Here is a 17,222-nt window from a genome sequence, read left to right as displayed (position 1 = left end):
AATGCATTCAACTCAAAGAAGAGTTCAAGCTAATATGGTGTTTTTAGATATTTGGAATAGTTTGGAAGCTTCACTGCAGAACTGGAGATAAAATGATTTTTAAATAATGACACCTCTTGCCTGCTGTGTGTTCAAGTGACAGTGAGCAAAGATGCACCACTGTGTAGCAGCCTCCTGGCTGATGTGAATGAGAGAGAACCGCTGCCTCCTTGTCCAGCCACTGTCATTCTGCCTCCTTCAGTGTTGTCGGTATTGTCCCTGCTTCTGCTCCCCCTCTCTCCTCTGCATCCCTCCTACTCTCTGCCAACGTGTCTCCCGTCTTTCTCTGTTCATTCTCCTCCCTCTTTCTGTCATCCAACTGCCATTGTGAATAGAGACGGTTTATTTACATCATTACTCCCTCCTCTGCTTACATCTGTATACAAGCTGGCTCGCACACATCGCTCTGTAGTGTTCACTTACATCTCTGTCTCTGCAGATGTCTGTAAGCTAAGCAGCTCAGTGGAGGAGTTCCCTCGCTGCTAGTGCTATTCCACCTGCAGCCATGAACGGTAAGAGGAATCTGTTTAAGTCGTGCCTGTGGGGTGTGCGTGCGTATGAAAGCATATAGTTTTTGCTCGTGTGTGTGGGAAGCCTTTTAGAAAAGAGATAAACTGGAAGACTGAAACTGTATTAAACTGACAGGAAGATCTTTTAAACTGGGACTCATTTAATTATTTGTCCTTTTTAGTTTGTGTGTCTTTTTGAGTTTTCAGTTTTCACTTATTTGTGGTCCTCTTATCGTAAAGTAACATGGCCTGTGATCACTATCAAAAGGACTTTTGCTCGTCAGTATAAGCCAGACAGAATATCTGTGTGTGTAAATGAAAGGATCACAGGAAGTAGGAAGGTCACTGTGAAGATTCTGGGTGAGGAGGTAGTTACAGTGTAATAGACAGAGGTCAATGACGATGAAAAAGAAAGTGCAAGCAGGGTGCAATGATTCTTAACAAAGGAAGAGCACGAGGATGAGAGGAAGAAGAGGAGGGGTCAGAAGAAGAGGAAGCAGAGGAGAATGAGAAGAAGGAAATAAAAGGAAGTGGAGGAGGATAAGATGAAGATAAGTTGGATAAGAAGAGGATGATGAGACGAAGAAGTGCATGAGAATGAAATGAAGAGGGGGAGAATAAGAAAGTAATTTACAACTGGGTTTCAAATAAGAAGAAGAAGAGGAGGAGGACGAAGAAAAGAATAAGAGTAAGTGGTGGAGAATGAGTAGAAGACAAGGTGGATGACAAAAAGAAATGAAGAGGAGGAGGAGGGACATGCGAAAATCAAGACAAGAAGAAGACATGCTGGCTTTCTCAGGCTGTATCAGTCGATATTGTTGCACCAATCCTAAGTCCCCCTCCTGTATTTGTTAAGTAATTACATCGTAATGCAAGCTGATTACACTATGTTTGTTTTGTAGCCACTTTAATGTCATTACTATCTTATTACCTGCCTGAAGTGACTCACCTTCAGTTCTGTGTGCACATGCCTTTTGGATGATGAAACTAAAGTCTGACTATTTCCATTGGGAAATGCCTCACTGTTCTGTGTTGGTGGATACCTTTCATTCGCTGGTTTTTTGGCTAATGATACCATCCTCATCTGGACAGCTCACCTGGGAAAATATACTGCAAGAAAAGGGCTCATTACGCTTGCTGTATCATCTCTCACTGTAACGCAATGTTGCAGCAATAAAATGATTATTTTTAAACAGTGAGCTGAAGAGAATATGAATCTATTTTAGCTGTTAGACGTCAGCATGCTTTCTATTTGATCTACAAACACTTCAGGAAGCAGCAATGCGGTCGTCTCTGTAGACTGAGAGACGCTAAGTGTCTAGAGGTTGGACTCCAGAGCCTCCTAAACACAGTCCTGCACCAAGACAACAGATACCAGCGTCACAAATTAGGTCATCTACTGTGTTGAAGCCTTTACAGGAGAGACTTCTGAGGAGTCTTTTCCTTGAGCGCATGCTGGAGTTTATTTTTCTCTGTGTGTTTTGGTTTTCCAATATTGGCTGAAGGACCTGTGTGGTTTGTTTTGTGGGTTGCTGTGCACGGAGATAAAGTATATCGTATGCAATGTATTGTAGTTCAGGAGACGACGAATCATGCACATTATGAGATGGTTTATTTCTGTGCAGTCGCATAATGAGAATTTGGGCAAAAACAGCAGGCATCGCTGTAAGGTAGCACCACTTCTATTTCTATCAGTGTTTCATAAAATTTTATCTGCACCCACCAGTTGGAAACTCATTTCCTGTTGGTGTGATACGGAGTCATAATCCTAAGCCTCCTATGTTTTTGCCTTACTGCGACCTCCAACATTAGTCAGGGTTACACATGATGACACTTCGATGCAACCAGAGTCGGTTGGAATGTTAAAATCCTGGGTTTCTCAGTCTTAATGGTGTTGCTTTTTTTGTTGTTATATGCCACACTGAAACCTCCCAAAACTTTGGGTGTGTGAACCCACACACAACTTAGCACACATAGGCTTTCGTAATATGTCCGCCAGGTGTCGGAGTACCGGTGTTGTTGCCTGTCTGATCCACTTGGGGTGTTCCCTGATGATGGCATAGGGATACATCATTGGTTGTGTTTCATCACGTGACACATTGTGATTGGCTGTCTTTATTTTGGTTTCTCTGCATTCATTAAAATGAAGAACAAAATATATATAAGCTGCACTGGACTTCAACTATTGGTAACTGGTAGCAAATCCCAAGGGCCTTTACTTCTACTTTCATACTAAATGATAAAAGTGTTTGTGTTGCCATCAACGCTCATGTCCATCGTTGAAGTTCAGAGTAAATTTTCATTCTACATCTACATTCCAAGTCTCTGGATGAGGACAGAATGTATTTGTACTCTGGCTGGGGAACATCAAGCCATCAATCAGATGATAATAACTTTCTACCTGAGCTTACTCGGCGATCCTGCTTTAGAATGGATCCCCTCTTTCTCACCACTTGAAAGACTGTTTTAGTTAAATACACCGGTCCGTTACTCTCACCATCAAGCTGGAGACCATGAAGTGTAGAAAATCTGACAGAATCCTCTCCCTTCTGGCGATCTGTCAGCGTCTACAACGTGTTCACAAACTCATACTGAGGATGAGCACTTGGCATGTGTGGTTTCAGTGCGATTGTTGGCCATGAATCCAAATGTCCCGCAGGACAATAAGGACTTTATCCGTCCGCGGTATTGCCACAGCTGTGTAAGGAGCTTAGCGCTGCCCCACTTCTTCCTCTAGCTTTCAGGCCGATGCATCAACCGTCTGGCCTGTGTGTGTGATGTGGCCGTGCTGGCTGGGCGTCCCCGTGGTGCTGTGCTAAATATCACTTACATTAGCTTCTAAATCTGGTTTGTCAACACGGTGTGAGGAATTCTCTCATCTCATGCAGATGATTAATTACTTTCAGTGGTTTTCTTTGCTGACAAAACCAGAGGAAGTAGGTCAGGAACTAACAGATGCTTCAGCGCTGGTGACACGTCTACCTGCTCAGGAGTTGCTTGGCTGTTTTCACACGGATATCCAAAAGCTGCTCCAGGTTACAGAGCCATTGTTGTTTGTATCCATTTTAAAATGGGCTCATCTGTGTTTACCTCAGCAAAGGAAGAAAGGAAGGAGCTCAAGCATATGTGTATATATTGTCACACGGTAGGTGCAACATATATTACCACAAATAATCTTATGGTTGCTAACTGTGTTAGCAGCAGATTAGTCTATAATTCATCAAGTTGTTGTTTAGCATAACAGCAATTTACCCAGAAATGGTCCCCAAATGTTCTAAATAACAATAATTAATTTAAATATAAATAATATTATCATATTAATTTAATTACTTTCGTATAACTGGATATAGTTCTATTATTCTATTCTATTATTGTTACTAATGTATTAATAACTAATAGGAATTTAATATATCATGCACATTTAACTTGAATAAAATCAACAGATTTAAAAAAATCATTTATTTTTCGTTTGTTTAGATGTGTATATGCATTTTTAAATGTGTGTTAAATTGAAGTATATCAATGAGTAGCTCTACATGAAGAGTACAGACCAAGTACCTGTATAATGTCGTGATTCTCCAGTCCAGGGGTCTTCAAACCGGTTCTAAAAGGCCCGGGTGGTACAGGTTTTTGAGCCAATGAGTCATGCAAACATAGTTGAACCGATCACATGTCTGAAGATTGTTTATTGTCAGTCTGGTGCTGATACTTCCACACTTGAAACAAGAATGGATTTTTCTGCTGGTTCTGGAAGACGTCTCTGATCAATCCCAGCACACAAATATCCTCAAACTGTTTTTAGCTGGCTCCAATTGTTTTATTGTTCTCAGCATGCTGCCAAATGGTTCTGCTTTTCAGATATTTGTGGATGTAGGTTTTCAGCTGTGTAGAAATACACGCCGCTTTGCAGACTCATCATAATCCTGTGGTTTGATTGTTATTTCGATCAATCGTTCTTCACCCGAGTTGACTATTCTACTGCTCTGGCTTAACTGCCTTTACATCATCTGCAAGAGAATGTCTCTTGAAATCAAGTCAGAATGTGGTTCGGCACATCTGACTCCATGTTTAATTCATGATCTAGCCTGAACTTACCTTGAAGTAGGCAGGATTCGGGGGTGTAGAAGAAGCTGACAGGACATTTTTATAAATTCATCACGGTCAGAAGTCGGTGAGACAAGATTTTATCTGCGGGAGGCTTAATTTACGTTGGAAAGACAGGAATTGAGAAGCAATTTTCACAAATGATGATGGATATCTTTGCACTGTCTCTCAAGGACGTTTTATTAGCAACCTGAGAGCTGTATCTTGCAGTAGCACTATCTCCATCCTTCAATAAAATATGTTGTCGATTCCCTAAATATCATCTCTTATCCAGTGAAAATGATTCAAAAATGAAATAATAAATGTTACATTTTTGTGGGCTCCGACCCAGTTATACTCCTCAAAACTCATATCTGTGTCTTCAGTCAGGATAAATAATTACCAATATTTAACACAAAAAAAAATGTCAATCTAACCGCTGGTTTCATTCTCTGATCCTGTCAATTACCCCCTCACTCAAAAACCAAACTCTTTCAAAAAACAAACTATTAATTAAGTGTAATAACGGAATAAACCAAAACACTTTAGATTGGGGAACAATCCCTTGTTTATTTACTTTTAATATTGCCATGTAAAATATGGGCAGGTTTAACATGATGCTAGCTGGCTAATATGCTGCTAATGCACCCATGAATAAGTAGTTTCTATATGGTAAAGTATGTTCCCTAATCTGAAGTGTAACCAAATATCCTATAGAAAGGTGAAAATAATGAAGAAAAAATACATACTTTCCCCATATCTATCTATCTATCTATCTATCTATCTATCTATCTATCTATATATATATATATATATATTTTTTTTTTTTTTAATTATTATTATTTTTATTTAATTTTTTCCCCTGCCTTGGTTAATGAAACATTCTCTCAAATAATAATTCGTCTTGGTCAACTTTCAGCAAAATCTGGAAGGAAATAAATAAATAAATAAATGAAACGACGGGTGTTTGAAGGTCAAGTAGTTGTCCAACTAAAAATGTTTTGTTACTGCATCGTAGGCTCTGCTAGTGTGTGGTCCATCACTCCAGAGGAGCGAGGCAAACATGACAAACAGTTCGACACCCTCTCCCCCATCCTTGGATATGTCTCAGGTAGGCGTTCATATGCAGTTTACTGACATCTGGTCGCTCCAGCTGTAGCATATCGTCTATTCCTAATCTACAGGGGAACAAGCCAGGAAATTCTTCCTGCAGTCTGGACTCCCCGCGTCTGTCCTGGCAGAGATCTGGTGAGTATTAATCAGCCACTCAGGATGTCATTATGCTAAATTATTTCTTAAAGTCAAACAAAAAAGGGCAAATATTCGAGATCTTTAAGTCAACTTTGACCTTCCTGTTATGCTCCAATTTCCGCCTTATGCAGCCCCACCCAGGATACTGTTTGCTTTAGAAGCGCGGCGAAAGTGTTTCTCAAATTAGTGCGAGGACTCGCATGTGTAAATAAGTCTGTGAAATTCAAAGCTGTCCGACCACATCCTGCAAATCAACCCTCTTTTCTGCACCAGGAATCTGGCTGACATGGACAGCGACGGAAAAATGGACCGGTTGGAGTTCTCCATCGCCATGAAGCTTATTAAACTCACACTGCAGGGACGGAACTTGCCCACCGTCCTGCCCATCGCAATGAAGCAGCAGCCTGTGTCCAACTCTGCTTCCAACATTTCTTCATCGGCGCGTTTTGGTAAATCATATCTCAGTTCCTCACCTCAACCTTATCAGATGTTATGTTGCACACCACCTGCCAGTTTTCAAGAATACAATAACATCCTGCTTGCCCAGTCTCAGCTTCACTTTGGTCCCCAGCTTGCTCATAACATACGCTTATAAAGCTTCAATAAACCGACGTGATTTATTGCTATATGAGGAAGAGACTCATGGAGGCTAGATCAGTCAACGAAAACAAAGCTTTAACAGCAGGTTTTATGGCATCCACAGTCTTGATTCAGCAGTTTTCGAACCAGCAAGAGAGTTTAAAAGTGATGATTCAAGAGCAGAATGCCATGTAGTGTAGTTGTGCCTTTGAGCAGAGGTGAGCAAAGTACAGCCCAAGGGCCACATGTGGTCTTTTGCCTTCACTTATGTGGCCCTCATAAGGTCAAAGCAAAGCTGCATCATTTCCTGTCCCTCAAAATCAATTAGTAAGATATAGAAAAATGACCTTTATATCATTGTTTTTGTTACCAAGATATTTGCAAAAAAATGTAAAAAGTTTTTTATTTATTTAGTTTGTATTTATGAGCCATATTCACAGTAAATGTATCAAAAAATCAATACATGCTTAATCAGATATATTTTAAGCTTTTATTGTCGTGGTGGAATTTTTTTCCTTTTCAATTATTTATTTCATGAATTCATGTTGTTGTATGTAAAAAGTTGTGACGCTTTCTGCCTCACGCTTTGTTGATCCTTTTTTTCTTTTACTTAATTCCTTCTCTTTTCATAATTAAGTGTCATGCAAAAACGCCCGGTCAGTGTGCGCTGTTCTTCACACGTCAGTAACCTGTCACTCAAATGAGCCTCTGCAGAGCTCACAGCCGAGGGTTTTCTTGCTCCTGTTCTTGCGTCACTCTTCGCTCACAGAAAATTGTTTTGCTGTCTAACACCCAAACCTCTATGATGGTCCTGTGTTGATGTCAGACATGGAAATAACCCAGTAGAAACTAACAGTTCATGTGTCTCTCCTTCTTAGGGATGGGCTCTATGCCTAACCTCACAGTCGGTTATTCATCCATGTCCTCCATGCCCATCCTAACACCCATCCCGGCTAACTCCCCCATGCCCTCTGTCCAACCACTGATGCCCATGACTCTGCCTCTCATGCCTGCCTATGGCAACTGTGGACTCCCAAATGGGAATATGAATCTCCTGACGTCACCTCTTGTACCCAACAATGCAGGTTGGTTTATGGCTTACATTGAACATTGACATGCTTTTGTCATGAGTAGAAGAGAGTAAACATCTCGATTATGTATTTAGCCGTATTGATTATACAGTATCTGCTTGTGCTTTTGAATCATAACAGTGTAATACGTACTTACTCACGTAAAAGTAATACGGCACAATGTATATTGCGATGCAAAACATATATATAGAGATAAAAAAGCATTTGTCCAAACGATTTTCCTGCTGATTTCAAGATGTATTTTACCAAAAACATCTAAAGGAAGAGATTTTAATTGATTCTAGCAAAGGCACTACATTTTGATCTTATGACAGGGATATTTTTATTAATATTATTTTTATTCTTCCTATCAGTTTTGAGTTCATTATCAAGCCGCAACTTGTGTAGAAATCTTTAAATTAAAGTATAATTCTCATAAAACATCGACAGATATTTTCACTAATATTAAGCACTTTCCAGTTTCAAGAGTTTATCCCTTCAGATTTCAATGGCGCTGTTAAAATTCAACATACCTCACATATAGTGTAAGTTATCCCAGTCTACATTGTGAAATCCTCACATGTGTCTATGACTTTGTGTCAATGTCAAGCACTTTTACAGAGGGGCAATAGCTTGGTTTATATCCTGATGTCAAAGACCTTGTCGCGGTAAGCTTTGTTTTGACTCTATAAAATATGAAAGATAAGATTAGCACGTGACAAAAGGTCACCTCGCCGCTTCAGTCAAGACTGAGAGGGCATTTCTAAACTGAATTCACTGAGGTTGACACCATCATCTTTTTGAGATTTATCGTTTCCTTCCTGTGCTGTGATGACAGCTGAAATCACTCACAAGTGGGATAGAAATGTTGAATCTGTCTCTGCTCCTCCTGTGTTTTCCAGCTCTGCCTCTGTCCGGCTTCTCATCTCCGATGACTTTCTCCCCTCCAAACAGTGTCTCCAAGGCCAACTCCCTTCTTGACCTTGGATCCAGCAGGTCAGGTTAATCACATGTAATCGTGCTTCTAAATAGATCTAAATAGATGTATTCATGCAGTTAATTTGATCTTGTTTTGGGTACAAAACTACTAATTCTCACGTCAGTGCAATTTAAGTGGGTTGAGTGTGGAGTTTTGTACAATGAAAGGAAATAGAAGACACATATTTGAGACAGTGACTTCATCGGCGATAAACCGCAACACACCCAACCACATCACTACTATAAGAAAAAAAAGTTTAAATTGAGTTGTTATAGTGAGATCTCATGCTGCAGTACATGGTCGACAACAATCCAAAATGTGTATTTTTTTCAAGTTCAAAACATTTAGTCATAACTATAACAACAACAAAAATGGATTAGTAAAGTATTTTACAAATATTACTTAGTAGTTTAAGCAACCTCGATGTGGTCTCAATGTGAAAAATCCCTGTACAAAATTGTCCGCAAGACTGTAGGAAACAAGTGAGATCCGAGTCTGGGTATTCTGGCGGTGCCTTCAGGGACACCTCACTCATGGTGCTTCCTAAAGATAGGGAGAACTAACAGGATGAAAACTGAACAAAATAATGACATTGTATCAATATTCTGTGGGTTTTCTGAACTCACGTTGCCTTTGTGTCTGAGAACATTTCTGTGAAGACCAGAGTTCACATGACGGGACATTTTTTTAAATCTGAAATTGCACATTGTCACAACTTCTTGAATTAAAATGAGATTAAATCAGGTAGAGTAATCCTGATCCTCTCTGTTGCATGTCCATGAGGGTCTTTTTATTTAGCAGTAAAATGAAAATGAAGCAGACAGAAATCAAGTTTCATGTACAGGAAAGGGCAGAGGGTGCCAAGTGCCGACTGAGATAGAAATGCTAGATTAGAGAGGCAGCAGGAAGGGTATTGTCAAATCAGATTGTGTGGTGGGCAACCAGAGGAAGTGGATGCATTCAGTGACATAAACAGTGAGAAGGCTGCAGAAGTTATTTCTAAGTGAGGTCATAGAAGACAGTGTATTACACTGTGGGATTTCAGCCTTCGATTTTGGCCCTGGCTGCCCACAGGTTGGCAGTCATGGATGTCAGCATTCAAAGTAAAGCAGTTTTCAGGTTCAAACTAACCTGTAAAGCAGATTTTCAGTCCGGACACCGGACTCGACCCCTCCAGGGAGGGGTTAGCAGAACAAAGAAAGAATCTGAGAGTGCAGCAGTGGGAGTCAACCCAAGTATCTAATATCCTTGATACTGCTCCTGGTGTTTTGTGTCAACTCTGAGCAGGTTTGGGAAGTTTCTCATGTCATCGTCTTGAACGGTTTAATGTTCAGATATAACAACCTGACCTCGCTCAGATATGTATGTATGTATGTATATCTCTCTTTCTGTGTGTCTGTCCGTCCGTTGTTTTGGTCTTGTGTTGTAGTACACAGTGGACAGCGACATTAAAAGTATTTCTTCTGAAGTGAATGTTATTTTTCCAAATACATGTATTTTCTGTCTGTGTCTCTGAACACTGCTCCGATTTTTAAAGCTAATTAACAGACGGGAAACAACAGCAGGGAGTCACAGCCCAATTAGCAGTAGAAGTTCAAACACCAGAGAGGAAACTATTACGTCATCATTGTGTCATTTTCTCTCAGGTCATATCGTTTTTTGTGTCTCTGCAGTTCAAACTCTTCATCCACCACGTCATTGACCAGCAACTCCCCAAAAACAGGCTCCAGTGACTGGGCCGTCCCGCAAGCTTCTCGACTCAAGTACCGGCAGCAGTTCAACACGCTGGATAAACTCATGAGTGGCTACTTGTCAGGTGCACACAGACACATGCACACACAGCAGCTTACGCAAACAGGAAGTTTCTCAGGGCTACTCCTGAGTGTGGACACAGCTTCATTTCAGTTAACATCAGCAGATACTCCTTCATCTTTTCTCATGTATCTTTGTTGTGTATTGCAGGTCCTCAAGTTAGAAATGCTCTGATTGCATCCAACTTGACCCAGACTCAACTCGCCACCATATGGTGAGTGTGTGTGGTGTTCATGTTGTCAAAGGTTTATTGTTTTAGTGCCTGTTTAGCTACTCTATGCCACTCTTTTTATATATTAAACATCTACTTACTTACTTTTTGATTTGCATTTGTGGTATGATAATGTCTGTTCTTACTTCCCACTTGACACTTCTTATATTTGTTCAGATCTCTAAGTTCTTTAATGTGTCTTTCAGGACTCTGGCAGATGTAGACAAAGACGGTCAACTTCGGGCTGATGAGTTCATTCTGGCCATGCACCTGGTGGACATGGCTAAAACTGGCCGGCCTCTCCCGCTGACACTGCCTCAAGATCTGGTCCCGCCTCCACTGAGGTACCAAGTGACACTGATTCATTGAGAGGAAGGTAGGAGGTAGCCATCATTTGCTTCTTTCAGACCGCCGAGCAAGTCCACTGAGATGGTCAACGGGAGTGGGCCTTATATCTCTCCTTGTTTAATCGAGACGGCTGAGATCGAGCTTCAGCAGAAGAGTAAAAGTGGTGGTAAAGGCTTTTGATATTTGTCTTTATTTCTTCTCCTTTGTTTGACATGTCATCCTCCTCTTCTCTTCCCAGTCTCCTTCGAGGACAAGCTGAAGGAAAACTTTGCGAAAGGGAGCGCCGAGCTGGAGAAACGCCGGCTGGCGTTAGCGGAAGAGCAAAGAAAAGAGCGGGAGAGGAGAGAGAAAAAAGAGCGGGAGGCTCAAGAGCGCAGAGAAAGGGAAGCCAGGGAGAAGGAAAACCAGAGAAGGTTGGAGGAAGAACGACGCCTGGAGAGGCAGCGAGAGATGGAGAGACAAAGGGAGGAGGAGAGGCTGAGGGAGCTGGAGAGGAAAGAGGTACCAACTCACCTTTGGATGATTATAGGCTATGGATGGCTCAATGTTTTGTTGTAGGCAGCAAAGCAGGAGCTGGAGCGACAGCTGAGGGAGCAATGGGAGCGGGACAAGAGAGAGGAGCTGGGCCGGAGGAGGGATGGAGAGCAGGAGGAGATCTCTCAGCTCAGGGCCAGAAAGAGGAGCCTGGAGCTGGAACTGGAGGCTGTGGTGAGCCTGCATCTGTACCATACATTTTGCAACTGGGTTTATTCATTTTTGCCCTTCATATTAATTTGATAAATGAAATCGATTTTAGCTTCCCCATTGTTTTCCATTGGGCCGATTACCCCGCCAAGCACCAGTTAGAACAGCCAAAAACAAGACATTACGACTTCTAAAAACACAATATCCTATTGAATCACTGTAATAAATCAACTTTCTTGGGGCTTTGGTGACAAAATATGGATTTACCAACATTTCAGAGCTGTTACTAAAACTGCTGGACTCTTCTTCACTTCTCTTAAATGGGTGCTCACTGGCGCTGCTGCCACCTGCTGTCCGCTTGTGCTCACTGCACATGCAATTTATTGACAGATTATGAGTAAAATAATTCAATAATTCAATGCTGTAATTTTTTTTGCTAGATATTATAATTGTCATTCAATATTTATTCATCAATTACATCATACATACAAACTGAAGTACACTTAACGCTTTCTGTATTATTGACGATACAAATGGATAAGCACTTTGACCTCTCACAGGGAAACAAGCACAAGCTGATCTCAGACCGCCTGCGCGATGCCAAAAGCAGGAGGCGGATTCAAAAGTCGGAACTGGACCTGATCAATCAGAAGAGAGACGCCCGGATCATAGAGATCAATACCCTCCAGCTTCAGTTTGATGTGAATGAAGGAAACAAATGTTTTATTTCTGGGGTGAATTCAATATTTCTATAACCTGCATGTTCTGTCACAGGACTGGCAGAAGAAGCTCTCACTACTGGTCCCAGAACAGCAGAGACTGGCTGAAAAGCTCCAGGACCTGAACCTGAAAAAATTCTCTGGTGATGAAGAGAACATGCAACAGTCAACATTTGGAGTTTATTTCTCTGACTGGTGATTCTTTCCTGCAGTCAATCTGACGTCTCTGAATGGGAACGTGGCAGAAAAAGGTGTCAGCTGTCGGAGACTGAAAGACCAGCTGGATACTTTGGAGCGAGAAACCACTGACAAACTGTCTGAAATGGAGCAGTACAACAAGGAGCTGAAGGTCAGTGTTGCCTCACTCACAGTGAAGGACAGCTAGTTTGGAAACACTGGATTATTCTTCTCATTGAAGTTTTCAGAATAAAACCTTTTGGGTGCTGTCACGACTTCATTCATGTGTAACAGCATCAACTTTTTTAAGATCAATTTTAATAAGGACATTTTCAACATTTTTATTTTGTCAAGCGTCCAACTAAATTACGATTGTGTTTCAAATTTAATTGATATTTATCTTATAACATGGCAGAAAATAATTGTATTTATTTATCATTATTATTATTATTATTAGTAGTAGTAGTAGTAGTATTTTTCATACATATCCTACTATGTTCTCATGTTCTTAATTCTGGTCTTATATTTATTTATTTTCATCTGAAGCTTCAAGTTGCTCTTATTGGATTATTTTCCTCTGGTTCATTCATTTCTTAAGTCACTTTTAAATCCTATACTTGTGCAGCAACATGTCTTTCCTACAGCCTATGTTAAATTTTAAAATAAATATAGTTTATTGTGGTTGCTATTGTGATAATGTTCTGAGGTTTGTCAATTCCTTTCTATCCCACAGTGAAAATAATCCCTAATATTAACTTTCCATTTTTACAGCATTAACCCCTTATTCTCTATTTTTCTTTTTCTTCCTGCTGCACGGATGTTTTTCCTCTCTGCTTCCTCTTCCTTATTCTCAATACTACACTCCTCCCTCTTGCTGTTGTTTCCACCCTCCTCATTTTTCCTAACCCTTGGTAGCTTGGGGAAATGGATGACTGTGTCCTGCGGGCTCTTCTGTCCCTGCTGGCCTGCCTCTCTCGGCTCTTCCTCCTCATCAAGGTTATCCTCCTTCCTCTCCATCCCTCGATCTCATGCTGCGTAATCGCTTTCCCCTCCCCCTCAGTAATCATTACTGCTCTCTGTCCTTCTGTTTTTCTGTCTTAAGTTGCCATTTATGTTGATTTTCCCCCCCCTTTTAGTCCATGGCGATATTGAATGTGTCCGAACACTTCAGACTCATCATCATCATTTGGCTGTGCGGTGCAGCTGTGCTGTTAAGCCTCATCACAACTTCTATGTCACGTCAGGAGCTGAGGGAGAAGCAGGTGAAACAGCAGTCGGTGCTGGACGACCTGTACAGAGTGAAGGAGGAGAAGCTGCGGGAGCTGCAGTTACTCCGTGAGGAGGAGAGGGAAAGGAAGCGGAGGGAGGAAGAGGAGGCGGCCAGGTGAGCGTGTCGAACACGTGTGTGAGTGAGCAGACATTTTTAAATGTTGCGGGTTATTGTCTGCACAGGCAAGCAAAATTGGAGCAAGAGCGGAGAGAGCAGGAACAACGAGAGCGGGAAAGGAGAGAGAAGGAAGAGGAGGAGGCACGGCAGAGGAGGCTGCTGGAGGAGCAGAGAGCCCGCCAGAGGGAGGAGGAGGAGCGGGAGGCGCAGGCTCGACTCCGGGCTGCTCAGGAGAAGGCACAGGAGGAGGAGAGGAGGAGACGAGAGCTGCAGGAGCTGGAGGAGAGAAAGAGGAGGGAAGAAGAAGAGGAGGAGGCACGGCGGAGAAATAAAGAAGAGGAGGAGGAGAAGAGGAAGGAAGCAGTTGAAAAAAGAGTACAGCAGTTGGTGTTGTTTCCTCTGCTGGCCACCAAGCAGACCACTTACAGAGCGCTGTACGCATTCACGGCCCGCAACAAGGACGAGCTGAGCATCGATGCCGACTGTTTGATAGAGGTGCAGTACACGGTCCAGATTGTTATTTTCACACTTGACTAGGGTTTTCACAGATGACTAAGATGTTTTTGTGAAAAAGAGCTTCTGTTTTGAGTTCTTATTTGATTCTGCTCCACCTCATCATCTTGTACTTTTGAAACCTTGATTCTTCGGTGCAGGTGGATGAACAGAGTGTCGGCGAACCAGGTTGGTTGTGTGGGAGTTACCGTGGAAACAAGGGCTGGTTCCCTCAAAGTTACGCAGAGAAATGCCCGTCCCCCGACTCTGCTGACGCAGCTCCACCGTCATTGGGAGAACCAGCCAGCCCACCACAGCTGCTGGTCACTGGGTAAACGCAGAGCAGCAAGTGTTTAAACCTGCCTCACTGTAGATTCAATGGGATTTCCTCTGTTTCGTAGGGTTCATGATGGAGTCGCACTAAGTGACAGCGGTATTTTGCTCCGGTCGGAACCATCACTGGTAAGAAGGAGATCGTGCTTGTCATGTTGGCTGCAAAAAGAAAAGTGAGGCTGGAAAAATGTCAAACAAAACTAATAAAACTGCCACAGATTTCTGAAAGAATCAGGTGTGTGTATTAGCCATCTTGGAACCTCTTCGACCTGCAGCTTCATCCTGTTATAGTGTTTTTCTCTCCACCAAAATGGGTCACAGACCCAGGCTTTTTCTTTAGGTTCTCACATAACACCTCTGGATAGACTTCATTAGCTCCATAATGAGTTGAGAAATATAATAAATTATTGACAGTAAATCAAACTAAAAGCCTAAGCATGACTGTTTTCGTCTTCATATAGTTCGTCTTATTTTGGTCCAGTTTTAGTCAATGAAAATTGTATTTAGTTATGGAAGTTTACTTAAGCCTGTCAATATAGTATATGTATATATACTATGTGTAGACAAAACCCATAGAAATGCATTATACAGACTGTATAAAACAGTTACTATTCTCGTGACTTATTCTATACTTACCAGAATAAAAAGCAAGACAACGTAAAGGCACCTGGACAGTAACTGGTAGTAGTCAGTCGACAGTTGAGTGAGAATTGATTACTTGATTTTTTTTTTTTTTTAAGCATGAATTTTGTGACATAAAATGCTGTTGTTTTCCTGATACATTATTATTAGTAGTAGCAGTAGTAGTAGTGGTAGTAGTATTGTTAACATTTATTTATGCAATATTTCTCTAATACTATACTCTTTCAGGATGACAAAATAAAAATTCTGTTGTCTGAACAAGTATCATTAAACTAACATTTTAACAGAGTGAAATGTGCAAGTGTATGTGTCTAGTGATGGTACGGATGGAAGAGCTTGTTATGTCACATAAAGCAATGAGTAGGAGAAGCACAACTACCTTGTTAATTAACCCACATGTATCTCTTGTGTGTCTCTAATTCTGAATGTCTTCTTCCCCTGCTGGAGCTAGCCAGCCTCATCGACTGGAACCTCTTGTGTCTTTCTCAGTTGTGGTCTTGTGTGAATAGATTTGCAAGGTGATTGTCGGTATGTAATGTGGCTTCTGTGGTCTGGTGGGCTTCGACTTGGCCAGGTCTCGCTTTGGTTTGTCGACACTCTGAAATCACATTGCCTCTGTGTGGCTCCTGTATCTCCGACTGCAGTCCTCTGAGTGAGATAATGACTTTGAAGCCGCCAGAGCTCTAAAATCCAATTCATTCTGTGCTTGTTTGTCAGTCTCCGCTGTTGGCTCGGGCTGTGTCTCCCTGGTCTCCAACCTCAGAGACGCACCTCAGCTTCTCCTCCAGCGAGGGCGACGGCATCAGCGCGCTGCTGAGCTTCTCACAGGGCGACGTTGTCAGCGTGCTGCAGCAGAAGGATGACTGGTGGTTGGGCCAGCTCAACGGCAGCCAGGGGTGGTTTCCCAAAAGCTATGTCACTGTGGAGCCAGGAGGCGCCATTGAGTACGACACACTCACAGATACATTGAGCCACTACACCGCTGCTAAATCCAAGTTTCTCCTTTTCCAGCTTGGACGCTTCAGACTCGACTGACCTGGTCCAGCTGGAAGGTGAGCACAAATGTGTTCAGTACCTTCCTCCCGGAGTTAAATCCGAAGCTTTCTGCCCACCAAACAGAGTATGTGGCTTTGTACACGTATGAAAGCCCGGAAGCTGGTGATCTGACGTTTGTTGAGGGGGATGTTGTCATGGTGACGGAGCGGGAGGGAGAGTGGTGGCGAGGCTGCATCGGCGACAAAGTGGGCGTATTCCCTTCCAACTATGTGAGACCAGTGGAGCCGGAGGTGAGCTGGACTTCTTCTGCTTATGTTATAATCACACCACTGAATATATATATATTATTCGATGTAGATCTCAAGACCCGGTGTTCCGCCCAAGAAACCCGGTGAGGACTCACTGATATTTTCGACTCGAGGCAGTGATGTTGATTCAGTCATCAGTAATGCTGTTCTGTCCACAGAGATCGCTCAGGCCATCACCGCCTCCGTCCCTAAGATGCATCAACTGCATTTGTCTCCTGGGCAGCTCATCGTGGTGCTGGCCAAGAACTCCACCGACTGGTGGCTGGGGGAACTGCAGGTTCGTCCTTCATTAGCGCAATGGGGTGATAGTGTTTGGGGATACAAGTTTTTATCAGTGATGCGATTCAAATTTTCTTTGTTTACCGAGGGCAAACCTGGAGGAAGTTTGTGATTAATTGTTCAGATTAGTGTTATGTTTATAACCTCGGTTTCTCTTTCCCCCAGGCCCGTGGTAAGAAGCGTCAGCGCGGCTGGTTCCATTCGTCTCACGTCAAGCTCCTCGGCCCCTCCAGCAGCAAGTCGTCCCCTTCCCCTCTGCCAGGTGATTGTTCGCAGTCACTGCTCCGGAACCGAAACTAGAGGTCTCGACTCCACTGTGGGTTG

At 42.3% G+C, this 17,222-nt stretch overlaps 1 protein-coding gene across 2 annotated transcripts in view; it reads left to right on the top strand.

Annotated features, from left to right (window-relative positions):
* Positions 1 to 17,222, top strand: part of itsn2a (intersectin 2a) — a 28,416-nt gene that overhangs the window by 4,857 nt on the left and 6,337 nt on the right. The window contains exons 2-27 of one of the 2 annotated variants that reach the window (XM_053887137.1): positions 479 to 551; positions 5,650 to 5,742; positions 5,816 to 5,879; positions 6,156 to 6,331; positions 7,340 to 7,546; positions 8,434 to 8,527; positions 10,184 to 10,326; positions 10,473 to 10,536; positions 10,740 to 10,877; positions 10,941 to 11,047; positions 11,120 to 11,382; positions 11,440 to 11,589; positions 12,126 to 12,266; positions 12,340 to 12,427; positions 12,497 to 12,633; positions 13,377 to 13,457; positions 13,706 to 13,845; positions 13,914 to 14,343; positions 14,502 to 14,671; positions 14,742 to 14,802; positions 16,033 to 16,259; positions 16,327 to 16,367; positions 16,435 to 16,601; positions 16,669 to 16,702; positions 16,778 to 16,896; positions 17,064 to 17,160. In XM_053887137.1, coding sequence (XP_053743112.1) covers positions 545 to 551; positions 5,650 to 5,742; positions 5,816 to 5,879; positions 6,156 to 6,331; positions 7,340 to 7,546; positions 8,434 to 8,527; positions 10,184 to 10,326; positions 10,473 to 10,536; positions 10,740 to 10,877; positions 10,941 to 11,047; positions 11,120 to 11,382; positions 11,440 to 11,589; positions 12,126 to 12,266; positions 12,340 to 12,427; positions 12,497 to 12,633; positions 13,377 to 13,457; positions 13,706 to 13,845; positions 13,914 to 14,343; positions 14,502 to 14,671; positions 14,742 to 14,802; positions 16,033 to 16,259; positions 16,327 to 16,367; positions 16,435 to 16,601; positions 16,669 to 16,702; positions 16,778 to 16,896; positions 17,064 to 17,160 — 3,439 coding nt within the window. In that variant the 5' untranslated portion in view covers positions 479 to 544. The remainder of the gene's footprint in view (positions 1 to 478; positions 552 to 5,649; positions 5,743 to 5,815; positions 5,880 to 6,155; positions 6,332 to 7,339; positions 7,547 to 8,433; positions 8,528 to 10,183; positions 10,327 to 10,472; positions 10,537 to 10,739; positions 10,878 to 10,940; positions 11,048 to 11,119; positions 11,383 to 11,439; positions 11,590 to 12,125; positions 12,267 to 12,339; positions 12,428 to 12,496; positions 12,634 to 13,376; positions 13,458 to 13,705; positions 13,846 to 13,913; positions 14,344 to 14,501; positions 14,672 to 14,741; positions 14,803 to 16,032; positions 16,260 to 16,326; positions 16,368 to 16,434; positions 16,602 to 16,668; positions 16,703 to 16,777; positions 16,897 to 17,063; positions 17,161 to 17,222) is intronic. The other variant, XM_053887138.1, reaches the window with a different exon arrangement.

The sequence above is a fragment of the Synchiropus splendidus genome, chromosome 15 (genome assembly GCF_027744825.2).
Source record: "Synchiropus splendidus isolate RoL2022-P1 chromosome 15, RoL_Sspl_1.0, whole genome shotgun sequence".
Taxonomy (NCBI): domain Eukaryota; kingdom Metazoa; phylum Chordata; class Actinopteri; order Syngnathiformes; family Callionymidae; genus Synchiropus; species Synchiropus splendidus.
Note: the sequence above shows the minus strand (reverse complement) of the source record. Positions and strands in the feature narration are given on the sequence as shown.